At 37.3% G+C, this 26,203-nt stretch overlaps 1 protein-coding gene across 2 annotated transcripts in view; it reads right to left on the bottom strand.

Annotated features, from left to right (window-relative positions):
- The window catches only part of LOC102910440 (sulfotransferase 2A2-like), a 55,063-nt gene that overhangs the window by 12,591 nt on the left and 16,269 nt on the right, over positions 1–26,203 (bottom strand). For both annotated transcript variants that reach the window (XM_042262914.2, XM_006997175.4), the window contains exon 4: positions 4,968–5,062. In XM_042262914.2, the coding sequence (XP_042118848.1) occupies positions 4,968–5,062 (95 nt within the window). The remainder of the gene's footprint in view (positions 1–4,967; positions 5,063–26,203) is intronic.

Here is a 26,203-nt window from a genome sequence, read left to right as displayed (position 1 = left end):
GTGTGTGTCGAAATTTCCACATAAAACGTGACAAAGCTTAAGAAAGAATACTAGACATACAAAAATGTTGTCAAACATGGCTTCTTGGTAGTAATTTTTCTTCAGTGGGCTCTATATGCTGGCAGGGAGCACATGGATGCCTTCTTTAAGAGATGGCTTTCTTGTCTAGTACTCACATCAAAAATGGGTAGTGGCTCTTATAAGAGGCCCTACTACCAAAAACTTAACATGGTGTTTATGAGCAACTGACAGCATGCTACTCTGTGCTAACATTGACCTTGAAACTTCCTAGAGATCAGGAAGTAAACATGGCTCCCAATGCTGGTGGTAAATGTGCCACTGCCATGAGACTAGACTCTCAGTGAATCAAGAGGGAGGAGCTAGCACCAGTATGCCATGATTTAACTTACATTGCAGTTTTTTTGTTCATGCAGACAGAAAAGGTTATCAATGTGCAGTAAGGACAGAGTCAAACAAAAAGAGCCTCTTAACAGGTCATAGTGTGTTTAAAAAATGCATATGCTCAGGAGAGAGAAAAAAGAATATATATAATCCTTGATTAAAAAATATACTTTTAAAATTAAGTAAGTTCCTTAAATAATAAGCCACACAAATATGGAAAACACACAGAGAATCTGGATACTGTATGTTATTGTGTTGTCTTAATTTTTTGACTACTCATCAACAAATGATAATTGTTAAGAAATATTTGATTATGAAAGCTTCTAGGTTAAAAAACCTATACATTTTCAAAATATCTTGATATCAAAATTTTAGTTAAAACATATGTTACTTTGAGAAAGAGGATCTGCCTTTATTTCAACAGGAACTGAGAGGCCCTGCATTTATTCTGGGTTAATAAAAATCAAGTTTGAATGAGGAAGACCCCCTGAAAAATTTCTAGTGGGAAAGATTAACCCAGATGGTGCAATGTTTGCGAGCTCTTCTTTTGTAGTTCCCTCTGAGTTCTGCATCAGAACAACTTCAAGGCTACTGGCTGTGAGGATCCAGCATACTTATAGTCATGTTAGTTAGCTCTGCTAGGTATACAGAGCTATATTGCAGCTAGATAGATAGGCAATCTTCAAACACTTCAAATAATATGATATTTGAAATGTTGTAAGAACTTAGACTTTTCTTGACAGTGTGACAAATCTGCTCCTGTCAGCACCAATTACTTCAAAGAGGATGATGGGCTTTGGAGAAATTCCATATGGAGTTTGTTTTTTATGGTAAAAGGTAGCCATGGGGGTAAAGAAACTTCCCTTGCCTCAACTACTGACAGTTACTGTCTAAACTGGCACAGGAGGATGCAAGAAAGGTGACTGCTGAACTTTTCCAAGATAGTGTAGGACAGTCCTTCAAACTCCTCTGCTTCACAGGAAAGCCCAGCAGATATGCTTGAACAGTAGGTCAGAGTTTGCTGCATCAAATGTTACAGAGGAACTTTGGGTGACTGTCCAGGTAACCTGATGTCCCTGCCATTAGGTAATTTTTCACACTTCTGGGGTCTTTGAGAAAATTGAGGACTAAATAGTTATAATCATTATTTCCTTAGTTATAATAGAAAGTAAATAAGACACAAAAGTTTAGACAAACGAAGATAAGATAGATAAGTATTTTCTCTAATTTTGTCAAATGTAAATGGATTGGATATTGTTACTGTAATTCTTACTTAATAACTCCTTTAGTTGTATATGGTTTACTATATTAAGGTTAAAACTTTCATTTTTTTTTTTTTTTGGTTTTTCGAGACATGGTTTCTCTGTGTAGTTTTGCACCTTTCCTGGAACTCACTTTGGAGACCAGGCTGGCCTCGAACTCACAGAGATCTGCCTGGCTCTGCCTCCTGAGTGCTGGGACTAAAGGCGTGCACCACCACCACCCAGCAAAACTTTCATTTTTAATTAGACAAAAAAAGGAAAATTTTGTGTAATAATCCTTTTCATATATATATATATATATATATATATATATATATATATATATATATATTGGTTAATAAACAGCTGGGCAGGAAGTTGGCAGTAAAACCAAACTGAGAATTCTGGGAAGAAGGAAAGCAGGTTCAGGAGAGATGTCAGCCAGCCAGCCAGGAAGCAAGACATTCTAGAGAATAGGTAAAGCTATGAGACACCTGCCAATATGTAGATTAATAAAAATGGGTTAATTTAAAGGTAAGAGTTAGCTAGTAACAAGCCTGAGCTGTCAGCCAAGCATTTATAATTCACATTTAGACTCTGAGTTGGTTATTCAAGACCAGCATTTAGGACAAAAAAAATCCATTTACATAGTCCCACCTGCAAGATGTGCTAGGATAATGTTGCCAGAAAGCTCATGGAAGTAACCAACCAATAACTGATTTTACTTAAGGCCCACTCCCCAAGGTGGAACAGATAACTGACACTGCTTTTGTGACCATAGACTAGGTAGCCAAGGGACCTATGGTAAAACCAAATAATACTGGTCTAAAAAATTAGTAAAAAAGGACTCTGAATGGTGTTTTGCTGTGCTCAATTAGTGCCTTGCTCATCTATCATTGGAGAAGATTTCTCCCAAAGCAGTTGGGAACAAATATGGAGATCCACAGACAGACAATACACAGAATTTGAAATATTTTGAACAATCAGCCCTAAATGATATGTCTCTACCCAATCTCTCACTTTCGAGCTCAAATAACGCAGAAGAAGAAAAAGAAAAAGAAAGAAAGAAAGAAAGAAAGAAAGAAAGAAAGAAAGAAAGAAAGAAAGAAAGAAAGAAAGAAAGAAAGAAAGAGAGAGAGAAAGAGTAGGAGGAGGAGGAGAAGAAGAAGGAGGAGGAGAAGAAGAAGAAGAAGAAGAAGAAGAAGAAGAAGAAGAAGAAGAAGAAGAAGAAGGAGAAGAAGAAGAAGAGTGTTAGATCCAGAGAGGAGGGAGGACACTAAGAAAACATAACCATTCTTATCAAAATAAAAAGGCTCTTATGAACCACACTGGACTGGAGCAGCATGGGAAGTGCCACACCAGTCTGCACCAATCCTCTGCTTATATGTTATGGTCTACATTTGAGTGACTTTATATACTTCCTGGATGTTTGAACATGTGGGTCTCTGCTTGTGACTTCACTTGTGCTCTTTTCCTTCTGTTGGTTTGTCTTGTCCAACTTTGAGGTCATAATATTATTTTATCATATTGTACTTTATTTTGTTATATTTTAAAGAAATGAATAGTGAAAATCTAGCCACTAGAGTAAAGGTTAGTTAACAATTGAAATGTCATTTATACCTGCTGGTAGAGGAAAAATCCACTGTCTCCAATGAAGTTGCACTGGATATATCAACCACTCCAGGAAAGTCTTCATGTGAAGGTGTAGTTGCCCAACATTTTATAGAATCCAGAGTTTTATTTCTCTGTCTCTGTCTCTGTGTGTGTGTGTGTGTGTGTGTGTGTGTGTGTGTTCGCACTTGTGTGTGCGCGCGTGCTTTTATTTGGTTGCAGTTTAGTGTTGTTTTTCTTTTTGGTTATTGTTTTATTTTGTTTTTCAGGGTGAATTTTGTTTTATTTGGATGTTGTTTGTTTTTTTCAGAAAGAATTTAAGGTTGTGTGGGTAAGGAGTAAGAGAAAACTTCGAAGAAATTTTGAGAGATAAAGAATATGATCAAAATATTAAATTTAAAGTGTTTTACATAATAAAAAATTTTGTAAGAGAATTAAAAATGAAAACAAAGAAGTTACAGCTATCAGTAACCTTGATCATCACCAGAGTCTACTTTAGAAAGGTATACAGTGGCTGTAAGTTTGCTTCTTTTCCTCCTTAACTAAATTTTTGAACTATTCTAAGGATGGGGAAGTGATTTCTCTGATAGACTGCATAATTTTTTTCTTGTACATTTGAAAATTTTACCTGTGATATATAAATATTGGTTACCTTTTACTGATAACTTCCAAACTACTTAAAGTTTTGAGTTGCTGATCAGATGTGAATATTATTGTGCTTGTATGCTTGGTGTCATTATTATGTGTCCATCAGTAGAGGGAGAATTTTTTAACTAAATGAAAATAAAATACCCAAATGACCTTAAAATTAATTTAATTAATGATCTTTTGAATCGATGTCTCCTTTAGCCAAGGTTGACCTCAAATCCACTATACAAACAAGGATAACCTAGAATCCTTAATTCTCACTCTCTCTCTCTCCCAGTGCTAGTTTTAGAATCATGTGATGCCTTGCCAACATTTTTTTTAATTTTTAAAATAACATATTTTAGACACATAGGCAGTACTTGAACATATTGCTAAATATCTGTGGGGCATTTCAATGAAATGAAACCTGTAATGATCTGATAAGGATATGGCTGATGTGTCTATTTAGACATATGTCACTAGTAAATGTTGCAACATTTTAGATATTCTATACCAAGAGTTTTGAAATCTCCAGTATATTCTAGCACACCATGCAGAACCCTCTGTACTGCAGAGCAAAGTACCCAATCATCCCTGACTGGCTACATCTTGTGCATGCCTAGTCAGATTTGAGTATCACTCAGTGCTGTTCATGAAACTTCAGCACTTGTGCTCTCCCTGGATTCACAGATGGATTTTCTGCTTTTGTCTCTCTTCTTGCTATTAAGAGGGGATGACATGCATTTGGGCTCAACAGTGGAATGACACTGCTTTATCCATTCCCCACTGACCACTAGGTTATTATGTGTATGGAATGTGTTGCATAGACAGAATCCAAAGACCTATAGTGCAAGTGTGAGCTACCCCACCCTACCCCATGGGGCAGCTGGGTAAAGAAGTTGTGGGTGATAGACAAGGAGGCTAGAGAGAAAATGCCAGATGCAGCTCAATAAAGGACATGGGACATATTCTTACCTTTATTGACTCTTCATTGACCTAACACTGACATGGGGATACTGAAGAATGTGAGGTGCTGCATGGGTTAAGTTTGTGAGAGGCTTTGTGATTGCTGTAACAATGAGTTACCTTTTTCATGTCTTCATAGCTCAGTAGCAAGAAGTTGCCTGTTTCTCTCATGGACAGCCAGGCACAGGTGTGCTCAAACCATGATCCAAATGGCACTTTGTCAAGGGAGAAGGAAAGCATTGATTATAAAGGATGAAAGTGAGGTCTGTCTGATATTCTTCAATTTTCTGCAAATGTCAGCTTTACTAAGAAAAATCAAACCTGTATTTACACTATTCAATGTGACATTTGACACATACACAAAGATAGTGAGTTGATTAAATCAAGTTCATTAGTAAACTTATCATCTCACAGATTTACCCTGTTGCCTTATAGAGACATCCTCCTGGTGGGCTACAATGATGGAGGCATGTTTTGGGGAAAATAATCATACCAATACAGTAAGCCGGGCGGGGGGCGGGGATTTGCATGGCCATGCTTGAACTTTATATTAACATCATGTCTAAATATCTATCTTAACCCTTACAGAGGGAGATCCCCTTAACCTGTCATCCACCTCTAAGTTTCCAAGACTTCTCAATAGTGACTCCTCAATACCCTAACCTCCTAATCACAGACTACTAGAGACCTTCCAGGAATAGCATTCCACCTTCACCCCAAAGCTCTATTTACATTCCTAGGGCTACTGTGATGTATTCTCAACAGTCACAGTGTCCTCACTGTTCTTGGTGTAGAGATCTCTCTACATTTCTCAGCCTCAATTGCACAATTGCATTTTTGAGCATTATCTGAAGAACTAACTAAACCAAGTTACAAGTGAAGTTAAGAGTTAAGCTAGGAAGAGAGAAGTGGGACACATGAATTCAAGGAATCTAAAATTTGATTCAAAGTTGGGGGTAAATGATCTACAGAGAAGTAGTAGAGAGAAAGTAAATTACATAGTTCATGACAGAATTAAGCCACTTAAAGAGAGTGAAAGCTAGGCTCAATTGATGGCTCAGTGGAAAGCATTTGCCTTGCATGTGTGAGGACCTGAGTTTGAATCCTCAGGAAATATTCAAAGCTGGTGATACAGTAAATATGTTACCCTAGTGCTCCTTCTATGACATGGGAGGTGGAGACAGAAAAATGCTCAGAAGCTTGGGACCAGCTAATCTGGCACACACAGTGATGAACAAGAAGAAAGAGATTTTTGTCTCTAACTAGGTAGAAACTAAAGCTCAACACCTGATGTTGCTGTTTGTCTTCCACACTCGAGTTTTGGCACAAGAATGTGGTGGTAATCTAATTGTATTGAAATATTATTCTGATTTGTACTGAAATATTAATTTGATTGTATATTAATAAATAAAGTTGTCTGGGGGTCAGAGCTATTAGAGCCATAGCAAGAGTGTGGCGGTGGTGGCACACGCCTTTAATCCCATAGATATCTGTGTGTTCAGGGTCAGAGCTATTAGAGCCATAGCAAGAGTGTGGCGGTGGCGGCACACGCCTTTAATCCCATAAGATCTCTGTGTGTTCAGGGATACAGCCAGCATTGGAGACATATGCCTTTAAGACCAAGGGGGCTGTACATTCAGACAGTGACGAGGCAGTCATGTGTTTGGGTTTACAACCAATGAGAAGGCAGAACAACATACTTTAAAAATACGAACGGACAGGAAGTAGGTCTTTTTTCGCGAAGCTGGGACAGCAGGAGGAAGGGTGAGATTTTAGCTCTGAGCTCTGACCTCTCGGCTTTCTCTTTTACATTGTTTCTGTGTTTCTTATTTAATAAGACGGTTGGTTACATCAACATCTGGCGCCCAACGTGACAAGAATCCATTAAAAACTGCTTGGCTTGGCGGTAGGTCCGCTTTCCCGCAAGGGCGGCAGGCGGCCCGCGGCAGCGGCGGCGGCGGCGGCAGCCGCGGCACACGGCGGCCGGCGGTGATCGGCTTCTTAGTCCGAGCTGCTGGCGTCCTAGTCCGGGTAGCAACTTCTAGCCCGGGCCTAGGTCTGTGAGCAGCTTGCCTAAAGCCGGTGCTACAAACAACTCAGACCTGCCCTGCCGAACAGGGCCCTGCCTGTAAAGCCAACGCACGTGGTCGGAGCTTAAGGAAGCCAGACCCAAGCCTTGACTCGGCACAAGAGGGAACACGTGGCTGCATTTAAGCTTTAGCCGGCTACGCTTTCTTGTGCGTTCTCTCTTCTCTCTCTCTCTCTCTCTCTCTCTCTCTTTCCTCTCTCTCTCTCTCTCTCTGGATTTACACCTGGGACACTAGGTGGCTGCTTTGAAAATCCCCTCGGATTTCTACTGTTCTACGCAGATTTGGTAAGTCATAATATATCAGATATTTTAAAGGAAACTATCTAAAAGAGAATTTTTTTCCACATTAAAAAACAAATGGGTTTTATGTGTACATTGGAAGAAAATTGGTTTTTGTTCGAAATTTTAGGCAGTCTGGCAATGGAACAACTATATAATATTAATATTGGTGGAATTATGCACCTTATCACTATAATAATCCACATTTTAATATTTAAAAAGATAGTCAATTTAAGTGCCAGGATAACAGCTTTAGAAGAACTTGTTAAACCTGTAAAAATTCAGACAGAAGAAATTAACAGTGAAGTTGTTTCAAGTCGGGATCATAAGGTTGCAGAAAGAAAGCCTGTTTTCACACCGTCACCCTTAATTTATCCTGTAACAGTACAGCAGATGCCTGATCAAATGGCTACACAAAATACTTGGGCTCCAATTGAAATGTTGGATTTAAAAAGGTTTAAGGAGGCAATAGTATCTTATGGCATGCATTCCCCATATGTAAAGCAAATGTTAAACACTTGGTCAACATATAATAGGATAGTACCACAGGACTGGCGGGACCTCGCACAAGGTGTTCTGGAACCCAGCCAGAGACTTCAATTTCTGACTTGGTTTAAGGAGGAGGCTAAAAACATAGAAAAACAATGGAGGGATAAAGGAGTACAAGTTTGCCAGGATCAGCTTATGGGCGAAGGCCAATATGCTTCAGCACAAGCACAATGTTTATATGATGTCCAAACCCTAATTTTATGTCGAACGGCAGCCTTGAATGCATGGGACAGAGTTGAGGAACCAGGAAAAAAATCTGAGTCATTTACAAAGGTGAAGCAAGGCCCAAAAGAGTCTTTTACAGATTTTTTACAAAGACTGGCTTCAGCAGTAAAGAGAACGGTCTCGGATTCAGAAGCTGGTAAGGCAATAATTGAATCTTTGGCCTTTGAGAATGCGAATGCAGCATGCAAAAGAATAATCAGGCCATTAAGGGCAAGATCTGCACCTATGGAAGATTGGATTAGAGAAACAATTAATGTTGAAGCTGATGAGCATGATGATACATGGGTAGGAGAAGTAATTTCAAAAGGTTTGAGGAGTGTTAGATGTTTTGGATGTGGAAAGCAAGGACATTTGAAAAGGGACTGTAGACAGGTCATTTCCAGAAACAATGTTTCTTCAAGGAACAATGGCAACAGAATGCCCCTTCCTTCTGGAGTATGCAGAAGGTGTGGTAAGGGAAAACACTGGACCAACGAATGTAGATCAACAAAGGACAGACAGGGTAATCCTTTGCCTCAGTCTTCGGGAAACTCCCAGAGGGGCCTCAGGCAGGCCCCCAGTGCAAATCCAGTTCAAACCTTTCCGGCAGCCATAGAGGAAATGCCTGCTCTGGAGAGCGATTAAATAACCAAATGCCTATTGGAATAAATCATGCTGGTCAGAATGATGAGACAGAGAGAATAGAAAATTCAGGAGAAAACATAAAGAAAATTTTTTGGCAAACTTCTATTAATGAACAAAGACCAAAATTAACGATAAAAATAAATGGTGTTTTGTTGTCTGGTCTGGTAGACACAGGTGCGGACGTTACCATAATAGCACCAGAATTTTGGCATCCAACTTGGCCTCTTCAGGAGGTAAACGTTCAACTGTTAGGAATTGGGACATTATCTCAGGTGAAACAGAGTGCAAGATGGCTCGAATGTATAGGTCCAGAAGGACAGAGAGGAAAATTAAAACCATATGTGGCTAACATAACTATGAACCTGTGGGGTCGAGACTTGTTGCAACAATGGAATACTCAGATTAACATCCCTCCAATCTCAGAAACAAATCATAAACTAGCACATGTTACTGAGAGAAATATTAGAAGATATTGTTCTAATGAGTGGTCACCAGCCATCCATATTATACAAGAACAGGGCACAATAACTGATGATCTTCCAAAGACACCAACAGCTCTACCTTTAAAATGGTTAACAGACAAGCCTGTATGGGTCCAGCAATGGCCTTTAACAACAGAGAAACTCCAGGCTTTAGAAGAGCTGGTAGAAGAACAGTTAAATGCTCAGCATATTGAAGAATCAACCAGCCCTTGGAATTCTCCTGTATTTGTTATTAAAAAGAAATCTGGTAAATGGAGAATGGTAACAGACCTTAGGGCAATTAACAAAGTAATTCAGCCAATGGGTTCTCTACAATCTGGGATGCCTTTGCCTACTCTGTTACCAAAAGGATGGCCTCTCATAGTTATTGATTTAAAAGACTGTTTCTTTTCAATACCCTTACAAGAAAAAGACAGAGAAAGATTTGCTTTTACAGTGCCTACTTATAATAATTCTCAACCGGTTAAAAGATTTCAATGGAGGGTCCTCCCACAGGGAATGTTGAATAGCCCAACTCTGTGCCAATATTTTGTACAACAGCCATTGGAAGTGATACGTAAAAAATTTCCTAAATCTATAATTTATCATTATATGGACGATATTTTACTAGCTGACTCAAATGCAGATACTTTAGAAATAATGTTTGAAGAAGTAAAGAAAATTTTGCCTCGCTGGGGATTACAAATTGCTCCTGAAAAGATACAAAGAGGAGATTCTATTAATTATTTAGGATATAAAATAGAGCTACAAAAAATTAGACCCCAAAAGGTGCAAATTCGGAGAGATAGACTACAGACTCTTAATGACTTTCAAAGATTATTTGGAGATATTTCTCATCTACGAACTATTGTTGGGGTAAAAAATGATGAACTGACTAATTTGTTCAAAACCTTAGAAGGTGACAAGGACTTAAATAGTCCAAGAGAATTATCACCTGAAGCTGAGAAAGAATTAGCATTGGTAGAAAAGAAAGTGCATGAAGGACACGTGAATCGTATTGATCCAAAGCTGGATTGCATTTTGGTTATCTTACCTTCTAGGCGTTCTCCTACTGGAATATTAATGCAGAGGGAAGATATTATATTGGAATGGATATTTTTACCAAATAAACCAAATAAAAAATTAAAAACTTATGTGGAAAAAATCTCTGACTTGATTTACAAAGGAAAATTGAGACTTCGTCAATTAGCAGGCATAGACCCAGCAGAAATTGTCGTACCATTAACTAAGGAGGACATTGAAAAATTATGGACAGAAAGTGAACCTTGGCAAAGAGCTTGCAGTAATTTTTTGGGAGAAATTAACAGCAAATATCCCAAAAGCAATAGAATTGATCTTATAAAGAGAGCTGATTGGATCTTGCCTCGAATTGTACGGCAAAAACCCATATCTGGAGTTCGTACATTTTATACAGATGCCAACAAAGAAGGAAAGGCAGGTTACAAATCAGAAAATTTAAGTAAAGTGGTTCAAAGTCCGTATAATTCAGTTCAAAAATCAGAATTGTATGCTATTCTGTTGGTATTAATGGATTTTTCAGAACCTCTCAACATAGTAACTGACTCTCAGTATGCTGAAAGAGTGGTGTTACATATTGAGACTGCAGAATTTATCCCTGATGCTTCAGAATTAACTTCACTATTTATTCAATTACAAGATACAATCAGGAAAAGGAATCATCCTTTATATATAACTCACATTCGATCCCATACTGGTCTGCCAGGCCCTCTAGCACAAGGCAATGAAGAGATTGATAAATTATTGATAGGAAATGTGCTGGAGGCCTCAGAATTTCATAAAAAACATCACGTTAATAGTAAAGGTTTAAAAAAGGATTTTTCCATAACCTGGCAACAAGCCAAAGAAATAATAAAGAAATGTCCTACTTGTTCCTTCTACAATCAGACGCCATTACCAGCAGGATGTAACCCAAAGGGTACTCAGAGAAATGAAATCTGGCAGATGGACGTGTTTCACTTTGCAGAATTTGGAAAATTGAAATATGTACACCACACTATCGATACTTATTCAGGATTTCAATGGGCAACTGCTTTGAGTTCTGAAAAAGCCGATTCTGTAATCACTCATTTGCTAGAAGTTATGGCCATCATGGGTATACCTGCACAAATCAAAACTGACAATGCTCCATCATATGTCTCTGTTAAAATGAAACAGTTTTTTGCTTATTACAATATAAAGCATATTACAGGCATACCACATAATCCTACAGGTCAAGCAGTTATAGAAAGATCAAACAGAACTCTAAAGGATATGCTAAATAAACAGAAATGGGTAACAAAAACCCCCAGAAATAGACTGCATAATGCTCTTCTAACTTTGAATTTTCTGAATGCCAATGAGAAAGGAACAACAGCTGCAGAGAGACATTGGATAATAGAAAAAACTACAGAATTAAATCAGCCTATATACTTTAAGGATGTGCTGACCTCAGAATGGAAACCAGGGTATGTATTACATTGGGGACGTGGTTTTGCTTTTGTTTCTACAGGAGAAGATAAGCTGTGGGTACCTTCAAAATTGATAAAGGTTCGATTTGAACAAGAGAGACCTCTTAATTAGAGGAGGTGATAGTTCATCAACCAGCATGAACATCCAATTTAAACTAACTTGTATCAATAAAACATGCCTTTTCATTTCATCAGATAATAACTTGCCAAAAAGGAACATCCCCAAAATTAGTCTTGGGGAAAGGTTTTTGTTTTTGTCTTTTAGGAGAATGAAGGTTAAGGAATCTGAAGAACACTGGACAAATGAGACAACTGAAGAAAAGGGACAAATCATCTATCCCAAGAAACAGAGTGAAACGGTGTATGGGTATATATTATCTAAAAAAAAAATTTTATGTCTTCCTAAATGTTTGTTTCTGCTTTTCTCTAAAGATTTAACACTATTGGTCTTCTAACAGTCCCAGTTCAATTAAAATTTAAAGCTGACTTTGGAGTTGGAGAATGGCTCTCTCCTTCTTTAAAATCAAGCATGTTGTTAAAAGGAAAATGCAAACTCCCTGTATCATGCCAGAATAAGAGCCATCTTCTGCTATGGTACAGGACAAAAGCAAAATTAATTAAGGGACTATTCTATTACTAATCTCAACTCTTTGATTCTATTCTGATTCTTTAAACTTTTCTCAAAGTATAAATTTTATATCAAAATTTACAAGATTAATATATATATATACATTTTAAACTTTGTTAAGATATGAATGGTCACATAGAGTACTAACTAATTCTAGAAAAAAGGCTAGCTGCATATATATGTTTTTGTGTTCGAGTCTCTTATCAGTTTTCTGCAGGAAATCATGGCCAGGCCTAACATCAACTGAAGTCTCCAGAAAGAAGATGGGGCCCCACAACAACAACAATTCCACGTGGACAATAATAATATCATTAAGCTGACAAACATCATCCACAGATCAGCTTTGAACTACAAGGTGCTCAGAGCAATTTTGAGATGACTAGCTGAGATGATCCAGTCTCAAAGACTACTTGAATAAGGACTTGAGATAAACCCTGAACTTTGGCATTATACACAGACTGGATAGTGAAGGATATAGTTACCTCTCTTAGAATTTGACAATTAACCTAAAATTTTTCTTTCAGGATAAAGAAAACTTCGCCCATACCCAGCAGGAAGCAATTTTAAGAATACGACGCCCACATTCCCAAAGAGGTGGTGTGGGGCAGGTGGTTTTTTGGTCTTTTTAATGGGTTCTGGGTCTGGGATAATTTTCAGTATTTAGGGGGGTTGGTTACAAGTTATTGTCAAGGGTTAGGAAAAAGGCTAAGCAAAGGAGATTAGATTTAAGGTTCTTGTTTAAAAAGAAAGAAAGAAAGAAAGAAAGAAAGAAAGAAAGAAAGAAAGAAAGAAAGAAAGAAAGAAGGAAAGAAAGAAAGAAAGAAAGAAAAAAAAAAGAGAAAGACAATTACTAGTTTTAAATACTTTACATTGGATTGAATTGTTTTATATTGTACACAAATTTGAAACTGATATTGTTAGAAAATGCTATATGTATATTTCTAATTGTATTTATTCCATCCATTTAACAATGTAATGCAAATTTCTGATCCTTGAATGTTATTATTATCAACTATTAGGATATAAAGAAATGAAAGCTAGTAGTTAGACATTATCATAGAACTTGTAGTCATATTGGATATGTTTTAAAAATTGAGCAGAGATGTTTTAGACAGGTCATCTTCAAACCCTTCAGAGATCTACAGAATATGGCATTTAAAATGTTTTAATAACTTAGAAAATTTTTCTTTTTTGAGACATGTCGGCTCCTGGCAGTACCAATCTACTTTAGAGAAAATATGGGCATTGAAGAAACTGCATATGGAGTCAACTTTCATTCTGGCAAAAGTTAGCCACTGGACAACAAAGTATCCTTGAATCAACAGGACAAAATGGACAGACAGATCACGAAACAAGGGACTACTGATTCTTGCCAAAACAAGTGTGGTTATGGCTTTATCAGAAGGCATCTTCTGAGGCCAGGACAATATGGCCCCATCCCTGAAGTGGCCTTCGCATCCGGAAAAGGTACGGTGCCCTTTTCTTCGAAGGCAGCTTAACAGGCAGAGGGCCGATGGATTCTGTTGTACAATGGAACAGCAGCTGAAAGCTCATGCCTCTCAAAAGTAGACTGTCATTTAATAGAGGGATGTGGAGAAGAAGGGGATGCTGAGATGAAGCCATATATACACAGCCAAGAAGAATGGACAGCTGAATTAAAAAACTGTCAACAATTTCCAGAATTTAAAATCCTGAATCATGACAGGACACTAGTGGAATTCAGGTGTTTCTGGTACGTGGACTGCTCTCACCCAATGTGAGGTTGAACTGTTGACCTTGTGTACATCCTACTTCACAAATGAGTCTGTCAGATACACTAAGCCTATAGGCTGAAGATGATGCCCCAACACTGCGGAGAAACCTCAGGTGACTGCCCAGGCAGCTGGCTGTTTCTGTCAACTCACAAAATTTTTTTGGAAGTTGCTTGCATGCACTTCCTGTTTTTATTTTTGTTAGCTACTATTATTCCCTTCTTGGGTCTCTGAGGGAGTTGAAGATTAGTTAGTTATGGTTGAAGATTAGTTAGTTATAGTTGAAAATTAATTAGGATAGAAAGTGCATTAGATACATCTTGGATTTACCAAAATAGGATAGATAATGGAATTGTTTTTTCTGATTTGTCAAATACCTGTTTAGGTATTTATTACTTGTATATATTGTATATAGTTATTGTACTTTTGTATATAGTTTTTCTTTTGTTAGTTATAACCTTTTGCTTTCTTTTTCTTTTTATTAAAATAGAAAAGGGGAAATGTGGTGGTAATCTAATTGTATTGAAATATTATTCTGATTTGTACTGAAATATTAATTTGATTGTATATTAATAAATAAAGTTGTCTGGGGGTCAGAGCTATTAGAGCCATAGCAAGAGTGTGGCGGTGGTGGCACACGCCTTTAATCCCATAGATATCTGTGTGTTCAGGGTCAGAGCTATTAGAGCCATAGCAAGAGTGTGGCGGTGGCGGCACACGCCTTTAATCCCATAAGATCTCTGTGTGTTCAGGGATACAGCCAGCATTGGAGACATATGCCTTTAAGACCAAGGGGGCTGTACATTCAGACAGTGACGAGGCAGTCATGTGTTTGGGTTTACAACCAATGAGAAGGCAGAACAACATACTTTAAAAATACGAACGGACAGGAAGTAGGTCTTTTTTCGCGAAGCTGGGACAGCAGGAGGAAGGGTGAGATTTTAGCTCTGAGCTCTGACCTCTCGGCTTTCTCTTTTACATTGTTTCTGTGTTTCTTATTTAATAAGACGGTTGGTTACATCTACACAAGAACATCCACATTCACACATTTGTAACCATACCATCATGAACACACATGCCTATGCACATCCAAAGAAAAAGTAAAAGCCAAGCCAAATGTGTTGTTATACATCTATGATACTAAAACTGAGGAGGTAGACAAGAGAAGTCCACAGGTTCAATATCATTTTCCAGTACATAGAGAATTTATAACTAATGTGGGATACAACAAATCCTGTCTGAAAACAAACAAAAAGCCAAAAGCATGTTAGTGCAACCACCAAAAATAAGCCAATAGCATATATGTAGCTGATGATTAACAGTGGTTCTGCCTTGGAAGTCATTTGAAAAGATATGTGTTTATTTGGAGGCAGGTATTGAAAAGATATGTCAGCAAGGCTACCTCAGTCTCAGTGTGCAGACCAGGATTGTTGCTCTATCCTAACAGCTCCCTTGGGGGAGGTGGTGAGAAGGTGTGGTGTCAATGACACAGACACCAGGAGTCAGTTGAAGGCAAACAACAAACAAATTTATTAATGGGGAAGGTATTATATATCCTCCTCACAGAACCCAGTCTGTGTCACAATGTGATGGCATTGCATGATTGTCCCTCATTGGCTGGGCATGATCTGGAACTCTGACAGTGATTAGGAACTCTGACAGTGCCTGTGGCTATGACCTCAGGCAGCCTCTGCACAATCCAGAATTCTGACAGAGACCAGGCATTCTGTCAGTGCCTGTTGCTAGACCCTCAGGTAGACTCTGCAGGATCAGTAACTTTGACACTGACTAGAAACTCTGAAAGCAACTGTTTCTAGGCCTTCAGGCAGACTCCAGGTTGGGTCATAAGGAAATACATTATGTGCATGCCATAGCAGCTTGTATGAGCCAGTTTCCTCAACCCTGTGGGCCTGTCCTACTACAAAGGATGGTCTTGAACTATTGATTCAGTTGAATCCATACCATGAATGTTTTGATTTCAGACTTGCACTATACTAATCAGCCTGCATATATATTATTTTGTTACATATTAATTTATGTGTATCAAGTAATGAGACCTAGTGGCTGTATCCAACAACAAACAATCTCAAGATATGAGTGTTAGTGGGGAGTAATGGTCAGTAAACAGACCAGAAAGTACTGCCTCCTGGTGAACTGTCCTAGAAAAACACAAAGATTTAATGACAGAGATGGGAAGAATGGCATTTTGTATGATGTTGGGAAGAATGGCATTTTGTATGATGTTGGGAAGAATGATTCTTATCAATACAACAACCAGTTGAGTGAAACCATATATGACTCAATGTTGTATGACATCATTAATAATCACAATTAACAAAATTAGAAGAATGAGTCAAGTGGAGAAAGAGAAGTGGGGAAACAGAGTGAGTGGGAAAGGGAGAGACAGAGGGAGGGGGGAGAGATAGAGATATAGATAGATAGATAGATAGATAGATAGATAGATAGATAGATAGATAGATAATGTTATAAATGAGCATTCAGAGAATATGCAAGGACCTTGAAACTTGTAGTAAATTAAATAATTTGAAATATTTATTCTAATTTTTGGAATATGTTTGTGTTTTCATATGAGTCTGAATCTGAGTCTGTGTGTTTATGTGTCAGCAAAGATGAGAAGTGTGCCAGTTCCCCTGAAGCTAAGTGTTATGAAAAATTCTGAACCACTTGATGTGTGTACTGGGAAACAAACTCCTCTCCTCTAAAAAGCATGAAGTTCTTTTGAGCACCAAAGCTCTCTTCATCCCCTAATGACATAATTTTGAAAAGTAAGTTAATGAAACAACTTCATTTGCACAAGGAAGAGTAGAAATTAGCACAAGTGATCTACTCAACAAATAAATAGTAATTGAAGAAAATAGAGATACAAAAGGGAATGGTGGCATTGTGAAATAATAATGGGTAAAAATTGCTTATCCTTTAAACCTGATGACCAAACCATCGCTGTGAGCCACATAAACTACAAGTAGACAACTTACTCACAAATTTATTCTCAGGTTCTCACCAATGTTCTGTGAGATGTGTGTAACCACCCAGACACTCATGCACACTTACACACCAGATCATAATAAATAGGATATTTCAAAGGAAAAAAATCACAGTGTGAAGGTAAGGTGGAGGACTTGGGACAATCCAACAAGAACAAAGATAATATAATAAGAAGATAGGAGTAGGAATTCCAAAATATCTGTCACCCTATGAAAAGACCCTAAAGTTTATAGGTGTAGAAAACATTTTTTAAAGATCATTTCCTGTAGTTGGGAATAGAGATGTTGTGTTTAGTAGCTTTTAGTGTTAACTTAACACAACCTATAACCACCTTGTAAGGGAATTTTAATGAGGAATAGTCTAGATTGCATTAGTATAAGGGCATGTCTTTCTTTTTTGGGGTTTTTCGAGACAGGGTTTCTTTGTGTAGCTTTGCGCCTTTCCTGGAGCTCACTTGGTAGCCCAGACTGGCCTCGAACTCACAGAGATCCGCCTGGCTCTGCCTCCCGAGTGCTGGGATTAAAGGCGTGTGCCACCAGCTTCCGGCCAAGGGCATGTCTTTCAAAGGTTGTGCAGATAGTTCATTGGTAATGTAGAAGGATGAAACACATTGTGGGGAGCATCATTCCCTACTGGAGGGGTCCAAAAAGCATAAGGAAAGAGAAAGCTAGCTGTGGGCAAGAAAACAAGGGTAAACATCTTTAATGTCTCTCTGTTCTAGACTATGAACATTGTGCTTTAACTTCCTGCCAAGTCTTCTCAATCAATCATAAACTGTCACTTAGTGCTGTAAGCAAAACAAATCCTTTTCTCTCTAAGTTGCTTTTTGTTAGAACAGATGCCAATACAGATAAAGGCAGAATTTCGAATACCACAGAGAAAAGACCAGAAAAAAACCTACCCTCATAATAGTATCATTAAACAAACAAAGTACATTGAAATTCACAAGAGAGAAACACCAAGTCAAATGTAAAGAAACGTCTTCCAGAATAACAATTATTTTAACATAGATTTTAAAATGCAGGAGGTACTGGAAAGCTATACTTCAAGTTATAAAAGACAATCAACAGCAACTACTGTACCCATCCAAGATGTTTGTCATAACTCAAGGAGAAATAAAATTTTACATGCTAAAATTATGCAAAATGAATTTATGCCCATCAACATTGCTTTACAAATAAATTTATAGGAGCCTTTTAGAAGGAAGAGAAAAACAGATGTGTCCATAAGACAGCAAAAGCATAAGATTGCTTTACCAGTCAACTTGACACAACCCAGAATTATCTGAGAAAGTCTCAGTTAAGATATTGCCCCTATTATATTGGACTGGGACCAGGTGTTTGAATTGTTGTCTTCATTCATGATAAATATATTCGGGCCCATGGCATAAGTAGCTGGTCCTGAGATATATGAAGACTCTAACCTATCTTGAAACAGTGAATGAATTAGCAAGCAGATTAGTAAAATAGATTGTGCTTCAGTTCCTTCTGAAGATGCTGCCCTGACATCTCCCATAGATAGATTGTGACCAGAAAGTGGAAGGCAGATAAATGCTTCCTTTCCCTACATTGCTTCTGACAAGAGCATTTTGTCACTGAAACTATAAAGCAAACTAGAACAATAGTCAAACCAGGAAACAACTTGAGACCCTTGGAAAAATCATCAAAATGACAGTAATCAATAGGCACCTTTCACTAGTATCTGAATATTAATGTCAATTCTAATAAAAAAAAACACAGGCTAGGAGATTCTAATAAAAAATTAGGAAGTATATATTTGTTGTACTCCATCATAAAAGACAGATATAATCTCACCATGAAGTGATGAAAAAGATGTTAAAGGAAAATGGAGCTAGAAAACAACCAAGTATTGCTGATCTAATCTGACAAAATAGACTTGAACACAATTCTAGTGATAAATGATAAATAATACTTCCTACTGATTAAGGCAATAGTCCATGGAAAGAACTATACAATTTCACACACACATACACCCAGTTCTATACAGAAAATACTATTAGGTGTAAAGCCACAGACTATCACCAGGTGTCATAATAGTTTCACTCCTAATAATTAACGCTCCATCCCAATATAGAGTAAATGGTATTAAATGACATCATAGGTAAAATTGCCTTAAAAAAACATCTATAGAATATTTTACCCAGACACTGCAGAATATTCCTTGCTCTCAGCAGTCCATGGAACTTTCTCTAAAATAGATCATATATCAGGATACAAAGAATGTCTGAGCAAATATGGGGAAACTGAAATATTTCCTTACATTCTACCTGACAACAATGAGATAACTACATACAAACAAGAGAAACTCTAGAAGGTAAACAAACTCATGGACATCGAACAACTCACAATGTAATTATGAATGATTTCTTGAAAAAAAATCAAGAGCAGAAATACTCCTTCAATAAAATAAAAATTAAACCCCAACATCCTTTAATCTGTGAGATGCAATGTAAACAGTCCTAAAAGAGATGTTTAAATGTCAGGGTTCCTATATTAAGAAATTAAAGAGATGTCCAATAATTTAGTTAATGATTCACCTTAGGGCTGTAGAAAAGGAACAAGTCAAACACCAAAATCATTAGCTAGAAAGAATTTACGGACATTAATGAAATTAGTGAAACAAAAACAGCTCAACAACAAAACAAACCACAGAATAAATGAAACTGATTTGGTTCTATCATAACATAAACAATGTTGACAAACTTTAGATAAACTAACCAAAAGGAAGAGTGAATGCCAAAGCTCATACAGTAAGATGTGAAAATGGAGTCATTATGACAAACTCCAGTGAAATTCAGAAAATTATTAAGGTTTACCTTAAGAACATTCCACTAAATGGAAAATCTAAATCTAAAACATATGGATGAATTTCAACATAGATTAAAAACTACCAAAATTAAACTAAGATGGCATTTTGAACAATGTAGGGATGAACAAATAAACAAGACGGGGAGAAGGCTGAGCAGTTAAAAGCATCTGCTGTTCTTTTAGAGAAACTAAAAGAAACTAGAAGGACTAAATTCCTTCTACCCAAGGGTATCTCTGTGTATGCTATGAAAGTGTTGCTCTGATTGCTTAATAAATAAAGTGCTGATTGGCCAGTAGCCAGGCAGAAAGTATAGATGGGACAAGTAAAGAACAGAATTATCGGAAGAGTCAGAAGTTGCCAGCCAGACACAGAGGAAGCAAGATATGAAGGCAGAACTGAGAAAAGGTACCAAGCCAAGTGGCTAAACATAAATAACAATTACGTGTTAATTTAAATGCAAGAGCTAGTCAATAATAAGCCCTAGGTAATGGCTGAGCAAATTTTAATTAATATAAGCTTCTGAGTGATTATTTTATTAGTGGGCTGTGGGACTGTGGGGGTTTGACAGGATCCTGAGAGAAACTTTCCAGCTACAACCCACATGATAATCCAAGATGCCTTCTTTCAACTCCTCTTAGCACCAGATACATATGTAACAAACACAAACATACAAGAAAAATACATCTACACATGAAATGAAATTAACCTTAAAAATAGTCAGGACTAGTCCTTCCCCTAACCTGTTACCTCTGGGGCAGGGAAAGACAGAGCAAAGACCAGTGCTAAATAACTCAGCAACCCCCAAGGCCCAGATCTAGGTCTTTGAGTTGGTTCACCCCAACATTTATCTTTTCTATGAGCTGCTGGCAAATGTGTAAAGGGCTGGTCCTGCAGAAGCATAGCCACAGGATCTCCCTGACTCTGAGCAATAGTAGGATATCTGAGAGGAGTCTAGTAGAGTCAGTATTGTTGGTGAAGCAGAAGCCAGAGGCCCTGAACTAGACCAACAGTTTACTGCAATGAACATTTGCAAATAAAGCTGTCTTGTCCAAAGGGTATACTGCATGACACACCTCAGCCCCCAATGCCATTATGATGAACAAATATGTGATGGAGAGGTGGAAAAGATGGAGTAGAAAAGTGGAACAAGTATGTTGTAATAGGAGACATGACATGTTGGACTGATATGAGAGAAGACTGCCATTGATAGAAGAGCATGTCATTGCCCTGAGGGGTCTGCAAGATAGTTTGATTTTTGCTTTGTTTGGTTTTCCTCCTCTTTTCAAAATAAATGTATTTGTGTACATTTTATGTTACTTCCCAGTCATAGTTTTTCCTTCTTTACTCACCTTCCAGTATCTCCCCCAGGAGAATACCCCTCAGTTTCCACTCTCCAAACTCCTCCTCCTCCATTTCTGTTTAGGAAATAGCCTATCTCTCATGAATATCAACATGGCATATCATTTTGCAATAAAACTAAGTACTTCCCCATATATTAAACCAGAGCAAGATGACCCAGCATGTGGGGTAGGATCCCAAAAGCCAGTAAAAGAATTGGAATTAGCCCTTATTCTCACTGTTAGGAGTCCTACAAGAGCACCAAGCTACAAAACTATAACACATATACAGAGGTTTGAGATCAGTTCCATGTAGGCACCCTGGTTGGCATTTTAGACTCTGTGAGCCCAGGTTGAGTCTGTGAGTATTCTTGTGGTGTCCTTGACCCTTGTAGCTCCAAATATTCTTTCTCCCCATCTTCTGTAGGATTCAGTAAACTCCACCTAATATTATTAGCCTTGTTGATGTACATCTATATCCATCAGTTGCTGGATGAAGTCTCTCTGATGACAATTGGGCTAGGCACAAATCTGGTCACAGGAGATGGACAGTTGAGACTACATATCTGCTATTGCTAGGAGTCTAATTGGAGTCTTCCTTGGACATTCTTGGAAATGTTTTTACCCAATCCTGAAATGTATCCCTTTCCAGTAGTCTCTTATAGAACTCTCCCTCTTTATCTCCTCCCTCAACCTGATTGCTCGTGTTCCCATGCCCACTTGCTCTCACATTACTCATAAAATCCCTTTTTTTTCCATTTTACATGGATATCTGTGTGTCCCCACCATGAACCCTCCTTGCTACCTAGTCTCTCTGGGTCTGTGGACCATAGCACTATTATTCTTTATTTTATAGCTAATATCCACATATCAGTGAGTACAGACCATGATTGTCTTTCTCTGTCTGGGTTACCTCACTCAGGATGATTTTTTTCTGTTTCCATCCATTTGCTTAGAAATTTTCTGGTGTCTTTGTTTTAAGCAGCTGAATAATATTCCACATTTTCTTTTCCATCCCTTGGTTGAGAGACATCTGGGTTTCCAGGTTCAGTCTATTGTAAATAAAGTTCCTATGAACATAGTTGAGCAAATATCCATATTGTATGATTGAACATTCTTTGGGTGCATGCCCAAGAGTGGTATAGTTGGGTCTTGGGGTAAGTTGATTTCTAGTTTTCTGAGAAACCTCCACACTAACTTTAAAAGTGGCTGTACTATTTTGCACTCCCACCAGCAATGGAGAAGTGTTCCCCTCACACTACCTCCTCTCCAGCATGAGCTGTTACTTGTGTTTTTTATCTTAGCTATTTTGACAGGTTGAGGTGGAATCTGAGAATCATTTTGATTTGCATTTTCCTGATGGCTAAGGATGTTGAACATTTTGCTAAGTGTTTCTTAGCCATTTTGGTTTTCTCTGTGGGAAATTCTCTATTTAAATCCATTTTTAAATTGGATTGTTCTGGATTGTTTAATTTGTTGGTGTCCTGTTTTTTTTAGTTCTTTATATATTTTGAATATTGACCTATGTGAGATGTGGAGTTGTTGAAAATCTTTTTCCAGTCTATGGGGCTTCAATTTTGACCATATTGATGTTGTCCTTTGGTTTGCAGAAGATTTTTCTATAAATCTAATATCCAGCTTATTAATTATTGATCTTAGTGCCTGTGCTATCATTGTTCTGTTTAGGAAGAGTTGTCTCCTGTGCCAATGAATTTAAGGTTGTTCCCCATTTTGTCTTCTATCAGATTAATTACTCTTTGATATATTCCTGATTTTAATTAGAAAGTATCTTGTTGAGAAGTTTTGCATCTATGTCTATGATGGATCTTAGTCTGTACTTTTCTTTTTTGTTGAATATTTGTCTGCTTTTAATATCAAGATGGATACTTTATCCATCCATCTGGATTTATTTCGATGTCTATGATCCACTTGGACTTGAGTTTTGAGTGGGATGATAGCTATGGATCAATTTGAATTCTTCTAATTGCTGACAACCAGTTAGACCAGCACCATTTGTTGAAGATGCTTTCTTTTTTCCTTTGTATAATTTTGGCTTCTTTGTTGAAGATTGGGTGCCCATCAGTGTGTGGATTTATGTCTTGGTCTTTGGTTCAATTACTCTGATCCATTTTTCTCTTTTAAGCCAATACATTTTACATCTATAGCTCTGTAGTAGAGCTTGAATTCAGGAATGGTGATATCTCTGGGCATTCTTTTATTGTACAGGATTGTTTGAGCTCTCCTGGATGTTTTGTTTTTCCATACAAAATTGAGTATTCTTTTAATTTTGTAAAAAATTTTGTTGGAATTTTGATGGGAATTATGTTGAATCTGTTGCTTGCTTTGGTAAGATGACCATTTTTACTATGTTTATCTTACAGATCCCTAACCATAGGAGATCTTTCTTGCTTCTGATATCTTATCCAGTAAAGAACAATACTCAACTTTTCTTATTTTTAAAAAATATTTGTGTTTTTTATTTTCTTTTTGGAGGATGTTACAGGGGTGGATGGCCAGTATGGGAGTCCTAGGAAATGAGTGGGAATGGGGTACATGATGGTATTTTCCCAAAGAATCAATGAAAATTTCATTATCCAAATACTCAGGCCTGTAACAAGCAATGAATTTGCAGAAGTACTTAAAACAATCTCTAAATTAAAAAAAAATTTCAGACCTAGATAAATTTTCTCAGACCTTCAGAGAACTTGACCAAAGTTTGTTGAACTGTCCCATAAATGAAGGAAAAGAGGGCACACCACCAAAGTACTTTTATAAAATATCCATCTTGATACTAAAAGGAGACAAATATTCAACAAAAAAGAAAAGTACATATCAGTATCCATCATGAACATAGATGCAAAATTTCTCAAGAAGATACTTTCTAACTAAAATCAGGAATATATCAGCGTAGTTAAATAGCTCAACAGGTAAGGTCATTTGCTGCTATACCTGATGACCTAAATCCACATGATGAAAAGAAAGAACACATTCCTGTAAGTTGTCCTCTACTTCCCACCTGCACACTTGGTTTCACATGTACCCCCACAATATATATGCACACACACATATATGTATATGTGTGTATGTATATACATATATATGTTTAGTGTGTATGTGTGTGTGCACATATATACATGTGTGTTTATGTATATTTAAATAACCATTTACCATAATAAAGTTGACTTTATTCCAGAGAGGCAATTCAGAGCTGGTTCAATATATGAACATCAATAAATATAAATTAAATAGCATAAATGGACTCAAGAACAGGAAACACACTGGAATCTGTGAAGTTATCTATTTGTTTATTTATTTTTTATAAATTTCATCATTTTCAGGACTAATGTCATGAAGAATTTGGAATAGAAGATATGTATTTCAACATAATATTTGCCTTATGTTGGAAAATATAGCCAATATTCCACTAAGAAGGGGGAAATTCAATGCATTTCCAGTAAAAAACTAGAAGAATACAAGCATATATACTTCCCCCATTCTTTTTCAATGTAGCACTAAAGTCTATGTTAGAAGAAAAAGACAAAAGGCATAAGCAAAAGGGATAAAAATAAGAAAAGAAGCTAAAGTACCTTTATTTTCAGATGATACAATTCTATCAATGAGAGAGTTGAAAGAGTTTACCGGGAAACATTTAGATATCATAAAGGCTTTTATAAAAGTGACTGGGTACAAAATTGTCATACAAATATCAAAACTTTTCTATATACAATGGCAAATGAACTGAGAACTAAATCATAGGAATAAGTCTGTTCACTATTGCCTCAAGAAAATACATCAGAATAAATCCAATCAAGAGTGCTGGCTTGAAAAGTATGTTCCCTCTAACTTTTAGGCATTTGAATACTTATTTCCCTTTGCTTGATATTTTGGGAGGACTAGGAGGTGTGAACTTGCTGGAGGAAATATGTCACTGGATAGGATTTAAGTTTTCAAAAGAGTGGCACCATTACAAGTGTTCTATGTTTAGTTTTTGTGGATTGAGGTGTGGGATCTCAGGTGCTACTGCACTGCCATGCCTTTCCTTCTGGTGCCATGCTTCCTGTCATAGTGATGATGGACTCTTACCTCTCTAGAACATTAAGTTCCAAAGAAGCCATTCATTCAATAAGTTTCCTAGTTAATGATATTTTATCACAGCACTAGAAAAGTAATGAATGCACCAAGTATTTATAGTTCTCTTTAAGGGAAACCTCTTCACATTAAAGACAGAAACTGATGTAGATATTGGGCCATGGAAAATGTACCCAGAAGTATTAATGGTATCTAAATGACCAACCTACCAATTGCAATGTCCAGATTCGACACAATCTCAACTATGAATTCAGAGTCAATATACACAAAAATAAGAAAAATTTTAAAATTCTTATAGAATGTTTGGATGCTCACTCCTAAATGGAACATTATGCAATTACCTCTAAGGCTTAGGGACCTCTGCAAAAGCGGGAGTGGAAAGAACATAGAAGGTGGAAAGAGAAACAGAAGAGCTGTAAAATGCAGACTTGTGGCATGACAGAGCAAGTATAGCATGATCTCCATGGTACTGAGGCTGCTTGCAATGGGCCTGCACAAGACTGGCCTATCGATGATGCATGATGGGTGGGGAGGACACTCATGGGACACTACTGCTCTCTGCTGAAGTCCTGGATACTGAAGGATTCTGGGTGATGTGAAGTCAGTGTCTTCAGTTTTGTCCCAGTGCTATACCAACTAGGTTTCAAATGGTAGTACAAACCCCTCAGTCCCACAGATGATCCTCATCATGACTAAACTAACTGGGTCACAAATAAAGAGACATAAACTTTTCAAAGAACTGTAGGGAATGGGGATTAGTACAGATCAGAGGGTGATTAGAAAGGGTGAAGGGTTTCAACAATCAGAATATAATTTATACAAGGTATGATATTTGAAAAGAACAAATTTGATTACAAATTCATATGAAAGCAACTTCCCCAGATAATCAAACCAATCTTCAAAAAAACTGTACCCTGTTTCAAGTAATACCATAGTGATATAGTAATAAAAACAGCACCGCACTGATATAAAACAGATATGTTGTTGATTAATGAAACAG

The sequence above is a fragment of the Peromyscus maniculatus genome, chromosome 1, assembly GCF_049852395.1.
Source record: "Peromyscus maniculatus bairdii isolate BWxNUB_F1_BW_parent chromosome 1, HU_Pman_BW_mat_3.1, whole genome shotgun sequence".
In the NCBI taxonomy this organism is placed as follows: domain Eukaryota; kingdom Metazoa; phylum Chordata; class Mammalia; order Rodentia; family Cricetidae; genus Peromyscus; species Peromyscus maniculatus.
The sequence above is the reverse complement of the archived record's forward strand: the minus strand, read 5'-3'. Positions and strand labels throughout refer to the sequence as shown.